The sequence below is a fragment of the Peromyscus maniculatus genome, chromosome 6, assembly GCF_049852395.1.
Source record: "Peromyscus maniculatus bairdii isolate BWxNUB_F1_BW_parent chromosome 6, HU_Pman_BW_mat_3.1, whole genome shotgun sequence".
In the NCBI taxonomy this organism is placed as follows: domain Eukaryota; kingdom Metazoa; phylum Chordata; class Mammalia; order Rodentia; family Cricetidae; genus Peromyscus; species Peromyscus maniculatus.
In genome coordinates, this window is record NC_134857.1 from 45,390,105 (window position 1) to 45,407,955 (window position 17,851).

A 17,851-nucleotide genomic window follows, 5' to 3' on the forward strand; every position below is an offset into this window, starting at 1 on the left:
TGGCTTTATACATCAGAAAGGCCATCAATAAGAAGAATCACCCATATTTGCTTTGAAATGACCAAGAATTTATTTCTCATTCTTTTGAGAATCATCGATGACCTGCTAAGTAGGAATCAAGTTTAAAAATGAAGTCTATGAGGAAGTACTACAGTTGTGTACTTTGTTCTTTTACTGCTATGACAAGCTGATTTCAGGCTTCCTTTGTGTCCCTGACACTTGTCTCAGGAGCATGTGACAAATGTGGAGTTTGCTTTTAAAGTTCATGTAGATACAGGACCAGAAAACTGGCATCTGGGAAACGTCCTTGTATAAACATTAAAATAGTTGTTATTTGTGGTGCCCCAAATCCTATTTTTAATTAGCACACTATCAGTATTGTTGGAAAGAAGGGAACATATAGGAAAGAGGAGATCATGTGACATGGACCTACGGGCATTCAAAGATAGACCGATGATTGCCCCGGCTTTTATATGATATTAGAGTTACAGCCCTGATCTTTGCACCCTCTAGACAAGTGCTTGGCCATTGAGCTACGTCCCTGCTTGGGGCTCAGAACAAGGAGAGGCGATAGAGGACAGGAAAAGGGCATTTTTCTTGCCATACATCCTGAACACCCAGGGGAAACTGCATCATAGGTAGGGTCTGGGCAGGAAGGGGTGGAGGCTGAAGTCAGTGGAGTAAGTGTGTGAAGCCTGTAGGAGAGGCCTTGGGTGTGACACACGGGTGAGGTTCCTAGGAACCCAGCAGAAGTTACCACTTAATAGTATGTTGCCGTATGAGTGGTTTTGCACTTGCAGAGGAAACATCTCTGAGTTGAGAATTACAAGACATCTTTAGTTTCTGATAGTCAGTCTCCTGGCCCATTTCTCAGTTTATTGCTTGTTTAATCTGGCGCATAGTAGAACCAGTAAAGAAACCTTAAATATTCTGAATCACCCCCAAAACTGATGTAATTGATCAAAGATAGATCCTACACATCTGTTTGTTTCAAAGTCTTTTTGTCAGGGAAAACTGTTGTTCCCCAAGCTTTTTGCTGACATTTTTGGGGCTCCTTTATCCAGTGTGCTTTGAATATCGGTCAGACAGATCTCGGCTCCTGTGTGCTCCATTGGCCCACATTCCATTCCTGCTTGTCCCAGTGCTGCTTACGAGAAATGCTTACTCCATCCCGATGCTCCAGTCCCTGATGGTCTGCCCTGCCTTTCTCCTGCAAGGAGGGAATCGGTGACTGGAGAGTGGCATGGAAAAGTGAAGAGGAGGACTAGCAAGGACCGAAGAAAACATTGTTGGGTTGCAGTAGAGGAGAGAAGCATGTGGGAGGCTCTACCGGTCACATGGCCCAACCTTGGGGGCCTGCACATGGGGAAAGCCTGCAAACACATGCACCAAGGAGCAAGTGTTATACTTCTAACATTTACTAGCTGCTCGTCTTGGGGAAATTACTTAATCACGTGCAACTAAGCAGCAACAGAACTTTGGAATTCAAAGCAAGTCTCTCTGACTTAAAGACTAAAATGTTTCCCTAGCTTGTATTCCATTTCCAAGTCATACCCACACAAAACACCCTCGGTAATGAATACAGTAATTAATGACTTCCCCAGATACTAGCTGAGCTTGTTTTTAAATTCCCAGAGTCAAATAAGTTGGGAGAATGTTATGAGGAGATTAGTTAGGGAAAAAATGGTGCGCCATTTATCAGCCCAGAACATTCAGAACTGTCGTCTATAAGAAATAAGCTCATTATTAATGGGAGATTACTTCGCTTGTCTTTATGTGACTAAATTTTAAAAATTAACTTTTTCTTTATAGCAAGGGTAATGAATGCATATTCATCTAATACAAATTGGGAAATAAAGATAAGCAAATATTGTTTTGTTTTTTTTTTTTTTTTTTTTTTTGTTTTTCGAGACAGGGTTTCTCTGTGTAGCTTTGCGCCTTTCCTGGAGCTCACTTGGTAGCCCAGGCTGGCCTCGAACTCACAGAGATCCTCCTGCCTCCGCCTCCCGAGTGCTGGGATTAAAGGCGTGCGCCACCAACGCCCGGCTAAGATAAGCAAATATTACAAAATTAAACACACCCACACCCCCTCCCCATAGATATAACTATACTAAGTACCTCGGCATCTACCCTTCTGGAATTTGGGGACTTTTACATAGAGCTTTTTAACACTGTAGCATTTTTTTCCCTCCACTTTACACCTACCGGCTAAACAACACTCCATATCAATACATTTGCCTTTTCATGTTTACTTATTGAAGTAAATAATTTTGCTTGACTTTAAAACATAGTCATTTATTCCGAAGTCATAAACATCTGAAGAGCAGGGGTGTGGCTGTGTGTGGATGTCCAGCAATTCAAAGGACAGCACAAAACAGAAAGACAGTTACAACCAATTTGACAGTCATGCATGTTTCCTACAGTCCTTCTACCCACATGTCTACTGCTGACTTCAAAGAAAAGTCAACACAGTGGAGGTCCCGAGGATAAGGTGCAAGATGAGAATCAGTCTATGATAAGAGATTAAAGGAAAGTTCATCAAAGACTCAGCTTAAAAGTGCTAGCCTGTGACCTGCCTTAGCCTATGGCCCCCAAATATTCATCAGAACAGAACTTTCTTTGAAGTGATTCGAAGCACTGACACTCAGAGCCTTCTCTGGTCAATGGAATTTACAAGAGGCACCGGAAGGAGCTAGCACAATTGCCTATTCCCAGCCCTCTGCTTGTCTCTGAACGCTGTTTCTCTGGGCTAGTACAGATGCTGGGATCTGGCAAGGAAAGCTGGCCTGAGAGGGAATATTAATCCATTTCCCCATTGTGGGGGGTTTGGGAGGTTCACATGCACTCAAGGGACTGATTTTTATACTCAGGAGCACAGAATTTCAACTACACCATTATTTTTATTCAGAGTGTTTGATGGGGTATGTAGGATTCCAAATGGGCTGTAAGATTTACCAGCCACTCCCACTGTTCATTGTGCAAGCTCATTGCTTCTTTATGACTTTGCAGTAGATTGTGCTATCCTAGGGTGTTCGAATAAGCCACCCACTTCCCAGGAAGAGGATGAATGGACTTGGTCCCCAAATGTCAGTGGCTTTTACAACATCTACTTTCAACTTTTCAAGCAGAAAAGTTCAGAAGAAGAGTGTAGTTCTAGAAGGTCTTTAGTTAGTGTGTTCAAGCTCCATTTTTGAGGGGTTTTCACTTCATATGACAATCTTCTTAATTGGAGGGTGTTGATTTCACTTTCTCCTGCCATTGGATTTTTATTTCCTTCCAATTTCAAGGAAATTATTTTTTTCTTTTCTTCTCTTTTTTTAGGTTTTCTTCCTTCCTTCCTTCCTTCCTTCCTTCCTTCCTTCCTTCCTTCCTTCCTTCCTTCCTTCCTTCCTTCCTTTCTTCCTCCTCCTCCTCCTCCTCTTCCTCTTCTCCTCCTCCTTTTTTGAGACAGGGTTTTTCTGTGTAGCCCTGGCTGTCCTGGAACTCACTCTGTAGACCAGGCTGGACTTGAACTAGCAGAGATCCACCTGCCTCTGCCTCCCAGGTGCTTGGATTAAAGGTTTGCACCATCACCACCACCCAGCAATTTTTTAGGTTTTCTTCTCTTGTCCTGTTGTGTTCAGGCTAGAATTCTTCCTGTTTGGTCTTGAGCAAGTGGTGTTTGACCCTGTGAGAATAGAAGAATGAGTCTCTTACCTTCATGGAGCTAAAGTTTAGGTTGGGGAGAGACTGAATTTGTTCCTGTGTGCTGAGGATGATACATGCTGACGTGGGTATTGTGGGGATGGTGTTTGTCAAGGTGGATTTAAGCTGGGCTTTAAAAATGCCTGCAATTTCATAAGGTGAAAAAAAAATGCAGAAGGGTTGGGCTGGTATAGATAGAGTCCAGTAAAACAGGAACTGAGCTGACTCGTGGGAAGAGAAGAGGACACAGCTCAGGCATATAACTGCACCCCATTAATAGATGTCAGTTGATGGGCATACAAAAAGATTAATGCCATCAACAAATTGGTGAGGGAGACAGAGAAAGTGTCCACAATGAAAAGCTCAAAGAAGCTTCATTGGAACACCAAATATTGAGTGAGGCAGTGAACTCAAAGGAGTCTAGAGAGAGAGATTTTCCTTATAGCTCGGAGTCACAGAATTTTAGGGAAGTGGGCTACGAGCCAAACCTTGAAGGGTAAGTAGAAATTGAAAAGAAGCAGAGAAGGGATCCAAGATCTGGGATGAGGAGGTCAGAAGCAAAGGCTCAGGGCTAAGAAACATTGGAGTATTCGGCCTGTCTCATGGGAACAGAGGTGAATACAAATATAGATAGGATAATGGGAAGAGGATGGCTTCAAGACCAAGTTAAAGACTTTGTCATTTAACCTGGAAAATGACAAGCCACTGACATTTTTGAGTAATGTGGCGGCCAGTGCAAAAGTGTCTTTAGGGAGTTTAATCTGACACATGAGCAGAATATATAAAAGAGAGAGCCAGTGGGATGAATTAATCAGCAGAAAATGAAGACTGGGTTGATATTGAACATGGAAAAAAGGGTGTGGAAAACAGGCTAAGGAATTAAAAGTTAGCAAAGGGATGGAAATAATACAGAGTCTTTCCCAAGAACTCAATCCTAAGAGTCTATTCTAACGATATGCTGTGTACCATAGCATGGAAGTTTAAAGATGCCTGATTTGAAGGGGGTATAAAAGTTAGACTTGAGGTGTTCAGCAAGCAAACACATCCTAAACGTGCTTAGAATTAGGGGCTTGAAGCTTAGCTGCAAAACTTACCATACCAAGTTAAAAAAAAATCGACACAGCTCAGCAATTGTTTCAAGTTTTTAGTTAATTAATTAATTGGTTCAGAAAGTGAAGTACTTTCAGAAGCTCACTTGAATATATGTACTCTGCTGATACCAGTGAATTCTCAATTGCTCCTGTTTTCATTACAAAACAGTTGAACTTACTGTGAGAAAGAAAGCTGGGAGGATTGTAGGGGGTGGGTCTGCTCTACTCCAAGTGTAAAGTGTGTGAGCCTTGAGCCTTATTCTAATCTTCAGAATGTAATAATTCATATTTTATCAGTTATAGCACCTACAAGTACATGTCTTATGCACTGTAAATACTCAGTGTTGTGTTTTCATCACGATTTTTCAAACACCTAAGAGTGGACCTCAGGAAAATCTTGCAAGCTTACAGCCAATTTTATAACAGACTCTCCATAAACAAATGCAAATTGGGCATGAATTTTAATTGCAAAGTTTTGTAAGTGGGACCGGAGAAATAGCTCAGTGGGTAAAGGCTCCTGCCACCAAACCTGGCAATTTGAACTTGATCTCGGGACTCACAGTTCAAGGAGAGCACCAACTCCCATGAGTTGTCCTCTGACCTTAGATTCATGCTGTGACACACCTGTGTACACACACATAAATAAATAAAAATGTAATAAAAATTTAAAGAACTGTAAGCAAGATACAAAACTAATGACTGGCTTCAGATCCCTACTGAGCCAATAAAAATCCATTAGCAATCAGCTCTTCATCCTTTGGAGTCTCAGAGATAATTTGAAGGACGCAACACCCGGAAAAGCAAGCAGCTCCTAAAAGTTACCAGAGTGCAGAATGACACTATGTTAACCATAGGCCAAGATGGCCACCACAAAGTAGACCTATAATTCTTTTTCCTTGAAGTTGTAAACTGTAGAAAAAGTTCAGTTATTTGGAGCCAGGTGCAAGGAGACACATTAGGAAACAGTGAGGACTTAGGACAGAGAACTCAAGCCACTCAGAAATAAAACAAACCCACTATAGTAGTAAAGGGCCAGAGGACTACAGACACAAACTAGTCATGATGCCATCAGAGTGGACTATTATGTAAGTACAGAAAAGAGCCTCTGTGCAGCTGATGTGAAGAAGAGCTTCCTTTTCCCTTTCCAGCCTACTTAAGCAATACATCTTTCAATTCATCTGATCCTGTCTCTGGTCTTGCAGCTTCTCGACTGATCCAGAACATGGATGCCTCTGCTGAGCCCTGTACAGACTTCTTCAAATATGCTTGTGGAGGCTGGTTGAAACGCAACGTCATTCCAGAGACCAGTTCCCGATACAGTAATTTTGACATTTTAAGAGATGAGCTGGAAGTCATTTTGAAAGGTTAGTGCTGACAGTGTCTGTGAATTGAAAATTTTTCCTCTGACATCCATTTTTTTAGAGGTATAACTTCTGGCCATTACAGGAAATTAGGCAAAAGATTACAGTTTTTATTTCCTTCAGGATTTGCAGACATCCATTGAGTCACTCTGAGGGTAGTAGACACCAAAATGGATGTGTGGTCATCTCTTAACGTTCCCTGATTTAATTTTAAATACACAAATTCTAAAGCTCTTCATCCCCAGTGATGGTGTCTTCAAGTTGTTTTATAGAAGGGAAACATTTAATGGTTGCTACTGAACCATTTCCACAGATGCCCCTATTCAGCCCCATGCTGTGTTAAAGTTGCTGAAGATTTTACCAGGGTCTGTCTTCACTGAAAAGTGGAGACTGTTTAGACTCATCTCTGCCATCTTCATCCATCCCGTTATCTTCTAGAAGTTGCTTTGTAGGAAAAATGGGAGTTTCCTATGTTTTACAATCTAAGCAGGAAGAACAGTTTATTTGGATCGTGTATTGCACATTCACACAAAGATAATTACTTTCTAGTCATCAGAGGATTATCTACACTAAGTCCCAAATTCCTTTGTGTTATTTGTTTTGTACAAATCTAAAATTCAAAAGTAACTGGTACCTGAGGCTGAGAAATACACACACACACACACACACACACACACACACACATACATGCGTGTGCACACACACTCATATGCACACACACCTTCACAACCTACTCAAAAAAACTTACACAAACCTCACTTCTGTTCTAGAAGTGATGGCTTGGTTTTTCTCAGGATTTAAGAATGGGGAGGGAGAAAACATTTACTTTTAATTAGACCTATGTTGAAAATGTTAATAGCAGCCCCAAATCAGCAATTCTATTGACCCATTTTACTAAATGCCTTATTTCAGATGTCCTTGAAGAACCCAGAACTGAGGACATAGTAGCAGTGCAGAAGGCGAAAACCTTGTACAGGTCCTGTATAAATGAGTGTAAGTATTCTTTATTTGAAATATGTGTATAGTAACAAAATAGGAATAGAATATGCATAACCCCACTTTGTATTTATTTTCCTTGTTCCGAAAAGCTGCTATTGATAGCAGAGGCGGGCAGCCTCTACTCAGACTGCTACCAGATATATATGGGTGGCCAGTAGCCTCAGAAAATTGGGAAGAAACGTATGGTAAGACCATTTTCCTCTTTTGAAATTAATGATTTCCACAATATAGTATTGCTAATGAAGCATAGCTTTAGAAAATGTGCTTCCCCTTCTCTTCCTTTAGGTACTTCTTGGACAGCTGAGAAAGCTATTGCACAACTGAATTCTAAATATGGAAAAAAAGTCCTCATTAATTTTTTTGTTGGCACCGATGATAAGAATTCTACCCACCATATAATTCATGTAAGTGTATGTGTGTGTCAGGCAGCCAAGGCTATCTTTAACTTGTAATGAAATCCCATGTACATTGTTTTCATTGATATTTGAGTAATGCCAATTCTCCCTTTCATTGCATGAACTAGGGGGTAATAAATCCATGCCCTGGCTCTCAGCCCTGGGGCGCCATGTTAAAAGAATTTCTTGGTGATATGTTTTAGACACTCCCTTCTCACTCTTACCTCTATTTTAGAGAGCTCCCTAGGTTCCTCTTATTATGAAAATAACTCCCAGTTTCTTTGTATGTTTCATGCTTTGGTTTACATAAAGTAATGTAGGCCTGGAAACCAAAAATTCCTCTTTGATTTAAAATAAAATACCCCAAAGGGGGTTTTGAACACAGTTTTGGTTTTCCCTAAATCTGAGTGAAGGTAAATAAAATACCATCCTTTTAAGGGTCCTTCATGTGTTGGACTCCTCAAAACTTCAAGGAATCCCACCTTTATCTATCAGGGCTCTAGGTTACTAATACATCCTATTCTGCCATGTACCGCAGAGGAAAGAGTCTCCCAGAGCGCTCAGTGGGCCCACTTGTCCTTCACATCGGTGCCCAAGCTGGACCACATAGACGAGAACGGCAGATCCTTTTCTCACATACGCTACTGTCCACACCTGCTAAAATCCTTCCGAACACACACCTCTGGGGACGTCTTAGGGGGAGTCTTCTCCCTACCTCTTCAGTAGACAATCTCGAGATTTCTGGCAAGATTTACATTGGCAAATAGGTTGTCGAGTGACCACAGTGGTTTTGCATACCTCCACTACCACACACCCAACTAAACAAAGGACATGACTTACTTCTTTCTACCAGTTAGAATATATCCCAGTTAAGGGTGGTGCAGACAAACATGGCCCCAAGGGATCACATTAGAATGTCCAGAAACTGGGAAATCCTGTAAGTGCGTAATCTGGTAGCTCACTCGACCGGGAGCCTCATATTCTTTAGTTTGCTTTTATCTTCTGCTCTGAATTTAAAATCATTCCTAGGGTACTTTTAGTTCAAGTTTTCTTCACTTTCATTCACATATGCACAGCGAAATCCCCCGGATTATGTAGCTGCCCGTGCATTTGTTACTTGCAAGAAGTGTAGAAACCTTTCCGAGATGTTTATTTACTTCATTTCTGAATGTTTCATTTACAAAGCAGGGAGAGTGGGCCTAGTTGTATTTTATCCAAATGTTTTACTTGCTGAGTAATTTGTTTTCTTTGATGTATATTTTTTACAGTTTGACCAGCCTCGACTTGGCCTCCCTTCCAGAGACTACTATGAGTGTACTGGAATATATAAAGAGGTAAATACAAGCAGAGGGCGAGAAGAATCAGACACAGCCTGCAGCACCATCTGTGCAGACCCTTAATAACGAAAAGGAAAATGTAAAACTCCTTCCATTCTCTGCTGGGGAAATAACCAAAGCCACACAGTGCTGAAGTTCCTTTGGTAGAATGAACATTCCCACTAGGCTAATGGAAGTCAAATAAGGAAGCTTGGAATTCCTCTCATGAATTTTGATTCTTAGTTTTTAAGTCATATGATATATTTTTAAAAATCAGTTATAAATGTTTCCATTCATGTCTAACTTGGATCATTTAACAAAACACAAAAAGTGTCAGATTAATTGTAGTATAGAGCATTGTCAGTAAGGACTGGGGACTGACTGGTACAGTGTAAAGTACCTTCCAGAACTTTTTCAGAGAACTATGCGGATATGGCTGTCTACCCCCTTGCCCATAGCACCTAAGCCATGGACATCACATCCCACACAGCTGTTGTTGACCTGGATTGCCTTCTTAGTATCTCATAAGCTTCCCTGTCTTAGCCTATTGTGAATGTGTTCTTTCTTACTGATGCAAGGAGCCCCAGCAGACCAAACCAGCAATATTGAGTGTTATTAGATATCAGAAGGAAGGAGTTTGTCCTATAGATGCTTTTCTCATAACTCTTTTGAAACACAGAAGAAAATTATGGTTGCTTTTCATGATCCTAAAGAGTCACATAGTGGTAGTATGACTAGAATCACTGCTTGGCTAACATCATTAGGTAGACATGGTTGTGTTTTGCATTCATGTTCAGTTCAAATAACATGGAATAAGTATCTGTTTGAGTAGATACTTATTGTGTAGTAGTACACAACACTGAAATTAAGAAAAGTACATACATTATAATATCAAAGGCCATAATTAATAGCACAGGTAATTGAATGGATATAGAATATCTGAGTGATCCAGTTTCTGTGTGGACTGCAGCGTTGGCTTTAAGAAGTATCCAGCTGTTTCCTGTTGCAGAGTTAAAAATGAGGGAAGATTGTCAGCTCATTTTTTATCATTTTCAGCCCAAGAGCTGTTCATATTTACAATTATACTCTTATAAATTGTTAGCATTTTCCAACCTTAGATAGTTTTTATTTTATAGTTTAACATTTCAGATATCAAACTGTACCTAATAGTCAAGGTGGTGAAGTTTCTTCCTTTTTTCCTTTGATAAGATTTTATGAAGATGATAGATAGAATATTTTGTGAATTTTATTTTCCATGTTAGTTCATAATGTCAGGTAACAAATTGGCCATTTGGGGTTTGCATCTGATTACAGAAGCATTTTCACATAAGCTTCAAGACTTGTTTTATTTTAAATTTTGAATTGTTGTGCATCCGTTGCAGTATTGGGCCCTTCACTTGGTAACACACATTTCTTCCTATGTCTGTAGAATTAGAAACCTAAGTTTGCATTTTCAAAGGGCTGTGCAGCCAAAGCCGTTCCAGTCACTCCATGGAGACAGAGCATCATTTTCTGCCTCTGTGTAGCCATCATCTAGAAGATTCACTGATTTACACTGACTTTCTTGTCTCTTTAGGCATGTAAGTTGGTACTGGACTGGGTTTTGTCTGAGCTGCAATAACAAAAATACTCAAAATTACAGTACCTGCAGCAAAAGACAATATTTCTATTTCCCTTTCTGATCTCAAAGCATGCAGTCCAGGTGAGGTAGGGCACGTGGGACTCCCTGTGGCCTCAGCTGCCTTTAATTTTACTCTTCTAATCTCAGCCTCCTCTGGAATTTACACTAGTCTGCCTGGTCAGAATTGGCTCATTGTGCCATATTCATGTTTAAGGCCAAAGGGAAATAGAAAAGAAAAAAATGCTGGACCATTTCCTCTAATTTTTTAACTAACAGATTTCTTTGGTTTTTGAGAAAGGGTTTGCTCTGTGGCCAAGGCTGACCAGATGCCATGTGGCTCCCACTAAGTATGAAGGAGGTTAGAAAATGCCAGCTGAATTTACTCCTTTTTTGATGCTATTGTTAATTGGATTTTTTTCATTTCTAAGTCAAGTAATTCAATTTTTGTTTGCATAACTGCTAGTGATCTTTGTGTATAGGTTTCTTTGAACTGCTTCACTTCTAACACTACTTTTGATGACACCTTTAGCATTTTCTATGTATGAGATCATGCCATTGGCAAATGGTCCATTTCACTGTTTCCTTTCCTGTATATAGATATCATTTATTTCTTGTGCTTACCTTAATTGTTCTGGCTAGGACTTTTAGTACAATCTTGAACAGACATTCTTGTCTTGTTTCTGGTCTTAGAGGGAAAGTGTTCCACTTTTCACCACTAAGTCTTACGTTAGCTGTGGACTTGTCATTGTGGCCTTTATTGTGCTGAAGTATGTTCCGCTTATGCATTTAAAAGCTTTCTTAAACATTATGTTGAATTTTTCCATCATTTGAGCTGTGGTTGTGTACTTCATTTTGTTAATAACAGTGTGTAACATCTATTGGTTATTATTAAATGATACTTACATACTTTTTCCACTGAAAAGAGAATTTTTAGAGATTGAAAGCAGTTTGTGAAAATTCTGGTTTACCGCATGAACAATAAACCTTTGAAAAGCTTATCTTAAAGCTCCAGGTTCTTTTTGGTAACCTACCAACAGCCTCAGTTCCCTCCCTGGGCCAAGGTAGATCCTCTTGGGTCCTGTGTTCTTCAAGTCCTGTTGTCGAGTTTTTTCAGGTTCAGCTTGGTCTCATCCCTGGTGCCCAGGAATAGGTATGCAATTCTCCATACACAATCCCTCTATGGAGAACAAGTCTCTGCAACAGCAGTTGCATGCTATTTAATAGGAAGTTTCTGAGCCCTTTAGATGGAAAGCATCTTTCATGCTTGGTGTCCTTGGTGGAGTCTACCAATAAACTTCCTGAGTAACACTTGAACATTACCGAGCATTAATGGCTGGCTACTTAGAGCATAGTTCTGTGACTTCTCAGTTACTTCCTGGTCTACATTTTGTAGATTTTCTTCTGAGGAAGGAAAAGTCAAAAAACTGACAAGAGCTGAGTGTCACAAACAAAATATCTGGTTATGAAACTTCTGATCTTTATAGGTCACCACCACCAGGGTGCCCAGACATCAGCCAATCTGACTGGAGCGCTTGCTTCTCTTTCCTGGATCTTGATGTCCTTTACTAACAGTGATATTGCTGTGTTTCTCTTTAACAATTCTAATAAATATCAGCTTTTTTTCCTGGGCTCGGGGAGCTAGTTTATAAACACCATCGTCTGTTATTGTAAAATGGAAATTATTCTAATCAAAGCAATAATCTATGATGTTAGGATTAGTAAATATTAGTTTTGCTAATGTGTAGTTTTAAATGAAATTGCTCCTATATGGATTTTATGCTGCCTTTTAAAAGCAATTGTTCCTTTAAAACTACTTTTGTCAGTGTTAAGATTTATAATCTTTTTTTTTTTTTAAACAAAGGTCTACTAGATGTTTTCAGGTTCCTCTCCGCTGAAATGATCCTTGATTTACTGTCTATTCAAAGACACAACTGTTAAAAGATGAGAATTCATTCTTGTCCCTGCCCTGAAAACTAAATCTCTAAATCACAAGAAAGAAAAACTAATTTTCACTTTCAAAAATATCTGTTTCTCCAAATCTGTACACTTGATATCAGTTGGCTTGTTACATGTTTAAAAATAAGAAAAAGTTACAGCCTTCAGTTAGAATCTTGCAGCCGTGAGATTGAGTTCTGACAATTACTACAGGAATTTGGAAAGAAAAGATGCTAAAATATGTGTTTTAGTGAGAAGTGGTTAACAGGCTGGACCTCATTCATCAACACTGCGTTCTATGCAAGTGTGCCCAGAACTAGCAATATGAGCAGGCCTCGAGGGTTGTCTTGTGAGGTCATCCACCAAGATTGCCATCAGGTACACTTGGAAAGAATAAGAACTAGATTGCAGAATCAACAAAGTACACAGAAGAATTCTTGTTCTTTTCTTTCCCCATTAACAAAAATGTATCTCATATAACAGAGAAATCTCAAAAGATTGATATTAGAAAATTCAAATTATCATCTCCTTCATAGCCAGTAGTAATTCCCTGCTGAAAGCAGATGGATTTATATGCTTTGAAATACAGTTAATTCAAAACACTACATTCTTCTACTTTGGCCTAAGTGGTCTCATGAGGTTTGAACCCAGACATACTTATTTGTTTCAAAGAGAAACAAGAAGTCTGATTAGTTTTAATAGGAAAAGAGTGAAGTTGGGAATAACTCATATGAAATTATCTTTCATTCCTACTACCTTAGTGACTGGGTTTTTAAATACAAATTCACAGTCCAAAAAAGTAATAATAATACTTTCGCCTATTGAAATGCATGAATGGAAGCGCTGCCGAGGTACTCGTAACATCACAGTGTATCCCTCAACAGAGAAAGCCCCTCTCTCCAGGGAACCATCTATTTAGTTTTTAATGAGGGTCACAAGTAGCAGTACATTAAGTTTTTGAGATTCGTTGTAGTTACACATTTGTATAAGGCTCTTGCTTAATAACACATTTTCACTTTACTCTTTGTTTTATGTTTGATTGTGAGCACTTGTAAATACACATGTACCTCTGCGTTCAAATTGAATATAAGGGTAACCTTTATGCTTGTGAACCATTAGTAAGGATGTAGGGCTGTCCTGAAACTGAAAGCGCTATACCCTTTTAGCATACATCATATAGAACTTTCATTTGTATTTACCTGGATACCGAGTCTGGGAAGCATCCAAGGCGCTGCTTCTCCCCAAGTTGTGAGGCAGATTTCCCCTGATGACAGTCACCAGATTTACTAAGAGTAAAGCTCCTGACAGAAACTTAAATATAGGTAAATTTTAAATGATCACCCTTCCTTTTAATTGCTGATGCATGATAGTATCTAATAAGTAGCGGGGTATTGAAACTTAGCAAAAGTAGGATTGAATTTTCAAAGTCTTAATGTCACTGGACTCAAGTTTACATCTTCTGCTTATAAATTACAATGTATCTGAAGATAAAATATAAAGAAATGGAGTGTGTGGAAGAAAGATGGCATCTAAATCTGTGGTGAAAGTTTCTCTTATAGTGAAACTTCACAGTAACAGGAGAATTATGGGAAAAATGAAAACCTTTGGCTGTTCGTTGGAAGAACTCCTAAGAGCAGTCTCAAAAACTTAGCTTGGCCCAAGATGTGAAGATGTCCTGGTCATACTATATGAATTTGTAACTGTCTCTGCATGAGTAGTTGAAAAAATGCTTTCATATATATATATGAAAAGTCAACCTTGGGGAAATGGTTTAGTAAAGGAAAAGAAGTAATCATGTAATTACTTGACAAGTGCTTTACAACTGTATTTTTAGAAAGGCAAAGTAAATGTATTGCAAATAAGATAATCTCCATAGACAAATGACCATAAATTAAACCATTCAAAATGATATTTTATTGTCATGCCTCAGCTCTAATTAAAGGAATCTGTATAAGTCATTTCTTTTAGCACTTAGAAAATATTTCCATTTCACTGTGCTTTTTCTGCTACCAAAAATTAGTATTTTAAAAACCTTTATGTACCATGATGAATATCAGAAGGTTATCCAACAACTTATTACTTATTTCTTGTAGGCTTGCACAGCATATGTGGATTTTATGATTGCCGTGGCCAGACTGATTCGTCAGGAAGAAAGATTGCCCATTGATGAAAACCAGCTTTCTTTGGAAATGAATAAAGTTATGGATTTGGAAAAAGAAATTGCCAATGTAAAACACATTGTTTTTCTGGGATACTGAATAATGTGAACCATGTTTTGTTTCATTCTCTCTTCTCTATGCTGTTTTAAAGATAAAACTAGCTCTTTAAGTCAGTGATTAAAAATGCATAGGCCAGTAATGGATCATTGACTTCAGGACAACCTTTGAAACTATAGAATTTCCTGAAATCCAAAAGACACACTAAGTTTGACAAATAGCAAACAAGCTGCGCTTCACCACCTACCTATATAATAAGGAGTTGCATCAAAATCTTATACTCAGATTGTGAGATGCCCTCAGGACCCAGGAAGACGCATGCAAAGCCATGGTAGTTTTTCCAAACAATTTTACTTTGTTATTTTGAAATACAAAGTGTCTTCAGAGATCATCTCTGTCCTTCTGAGAACTTGGTTAGAAGGCAACGTGGTGCCACTGATTCCAGCCTCTGAGATTGCTGAGTTCAGGGAAGACAGAACTTAGCAACAGAGCCAAGGGGATCTCTGTATTTCCTCTGCTTCCAGGCAAGCTCTTGGAGACTGGGCTGGCACTCTGTTCTCTGAGTCTTCAGAGGGGACATGCAGGCATGAGCAAGTGAACTCTGGCCCTAGGCAATATGCTGATTACTGATTGAACCTGGCCTCCTTTCCTTCACAGTGCGAGCAAAACTCTGATCTCTCATGTCCCCATCTGCTCACCACTTCCATCTGGCCTCTTCGGGATCTTGAAAACCGAAGATAAGGGAGAGTGATTTTAGACTTGCTAGGGCTACATGAAACCAAGCCCTCCCCCTCCTGCCCCCAACCAGAGCCAGACTGCTTGGTGGAGAACAGTTTGATGGGTTACTTGGGGTTCTCAGAGGAAAACTGCATTGCTAGAGAGCAGTTTCTTGTCCTGGGATTTTTTTCACTCCCATGTTCTCAGGCTGTGTTCCCTTGGCCAGACTTGGCTCCACCCTTGTCACTCTGTTGCCTCCGATACCCTTGCCACTGTATTAGGCTTCCCCCTGCCTTAGGCTCTGGGGTTGGCATAGAATGACAGGCATCTCTGTGTCACTCATGTGTGTCTAACAGTGTCCACATTGCCTCCTATGAAGGAGATATTCAGTACTGGTTGTCTTCATCGAAGAGGAGATAAGTTACCCAAAGGGGACATTGTCACATAGTTCTCATGTGACACCTTCATTTTTGTGTCTTCCCACTATTTATCCCAAGCACTAACCTGCTATCATAACTTTATCTTTAGACTCAGTGAACAAAATTAACCTGGATTAAATGTTGATCACTAATTAGTCAGAAGGCAGGGTGATCAGGAAAGTGGAAGGAGTGGTCTTTCTTAACCAACTTGCCACCTGCCTGCCATGGACTAAGAATTTACTGTGCCAAATGCTATAAATTGCTGTAAAAACTTTTGCATTTCCCTTCCCCGTGGCTTAAGTTTAACTAGAATACTGAATTATGAAGTGAGGGTAGAAGCCAGTATATGAGAGATAAATTGGAGATGACTATATCAGAAGAAAAAGTTATAATATGAAACAGCGGCAGACATAATTGACCATTAGCCACAAATATTAATTCGGTGGCTTGAGTAGCTACCAAAATATAAAAAGATTCTTGAAGAATTTTAAGCTAGATGCTCTGGGTAAATACTGTTAATTATTACTGGATGTATATAAAATGACAAATTTTGAACCAAAATCAAATTATCGTAGACCTACCCTATACTTTATTTTCCAACCTATTTTTCTAAAACAACCATCACATGTTAAATCCATAGGCAACAACTAAACCCGAAGACCGAAATGACCCCATGCTGCTTTATAACAAAATGACGGTAGCTGAGCTCCAAAACAACTTTTCTCTAGAGGTCGATGGGAAGGTAAGTATGAAGGTTGCAAGTTTTATGTGCCCCTTTCCGGGACCATTTCCTGAGATCATAGCATTGTATTTTATTTACTGAAGTGAATTAACTTCAATGAATTTCAATGACTTTCACTGTTTGACTTCCTACCAAGTCCCGGGGCAGGGAGACTTTGAAACTGCTATTTCTGTATTTAAGTAGAATAGGGTTCAAAGGCAAAATCCCTTTTAAGGGACGTGTGCAAGATTTTAGACACTGCAGCAGAAAAGGGTTTGGAGAAGGTGTGACTCTTTTTGAAAGCCCGCTACATTGTCATTCGATGTGGGATGTCAAGCAAGAAGACACGAAAGTTCTCTTTAGTTCTTAAAACAGCATGATCTACACGTAAGAACTTGCCATGTTCTCATCCAGGCCATCTATGAAGGAATTTAGGACACAAATTACAAACAGAATCAGTTAATAAGGAAATCTGTCTCAGTATCTACTAATAGACAGGACTTGCTTGTTTCTGTTTAGCTGGTCTCTAACACTTTCCTCTGTTTTGTTTTTTTTTTTGTTTTTTTTTTTGTTTTTTTTTTTTTTTCTTGTGTAGTAATTGGGCCACATGGCTGGGACATGAAGCCACACTTATGTTAAAAACCCTCACAGTCAGCATTCTCTCTATACTAATTCTGTAATCCTGATTCTGGTTGCTTTCTTAGTAAGCTAGTCATTTCTTATATTCACTTCTTGATATAATGAATTAAATAAATGCGTTTTGAAAGACTGGTCCAAAGCGCCAAAGGAAACCAAGTATTTTAGCATAGCACTTCCTACACAGTAAGGGACCTTGGTGTACATAGATAAGATCTAAGATCATGAGGATCTTAGACGCTCAGTTCCCATGTAAGGAATAATAGAAAAGATTCTGTCTTTTAGACAAGTTTAAAACCTGCATGCCTATCTATAGAACTAAGATGAATAGCTCAATGCGTGTTCCTTTGTCTGGCTCCATAGCACCTCTGTGGTAATAATGTTCTGTTTGAAGCTGACTCTGCTCAAGTGTACTGCTGTGTTGAAATGAATTGTTTGTTAACATCTACTGTTAAAAGACAGTTGTATCTGCTTGCATTCTCACAAACTAAGGAAGCTTTATTTTTAAAACTGTATTTTTTCTTCTTTAAAAAAATATCTCTTAGAGAAAAAGTGACAAGAAGCCTGTTTTCTAATTGTGTGCTCGGTATGCATAACGGATTTGTTTTTGCTCTTAAATGGTTGGTTTAATTCTGCTATCTAAATAGTCATATTGGAGAACTAATATTTATTCAAAAGCTGATTGAAACAATTCACAAAAAAAAATATCTCAAACACCAACTGGCTATTCTATTAAATGT

The 17,851-nt window shown here is 39.2% G+C and overlaps 1 protein-coding gene across 3 annotated transcripts in view; it reads left to right on the plus strand.

Annotated features, from left to right (window-relative positions):
• Mme (membrane metalloendopeptidase) overlaps positions 1-17,851 on the plus strand; it is a 129,147-nt gene that overhangs the window by 77,671 nt on the left and 33,625 nt on the right. For all 3 annotated transcript variants that reach the window (XM_076574182.1, XM_015989646.3, XM_006972612.4), the window contains exons 4-10: positions 5,978-6,139; positions 7,049-7,129; positions 7,225-7,320; positions 7,421-7,539; positions 8,799-8,864; positions 14,496-14,630; positions 16,395-16,496. In XM_076574182.1, the coding sequence (XP_076430297.1) occupies positions 5,978-6,139; positions 7,049-7,129; positions 7,225-7,320; positions 7,421-7,539; positions 8,799-8,864; positions 14,496-14,630; positions 16,395-16,496 (761 nt within the window). The remainder of the gene's footprint in view (positions 1-5,977; positions 6,140-7,048; positions 7,130-7,224; positions 7,321-7,420; positions 7,540-8,798; positions 8,865-14,495; positions 14,631-16,394; positions 16,497-17,851) is intronic.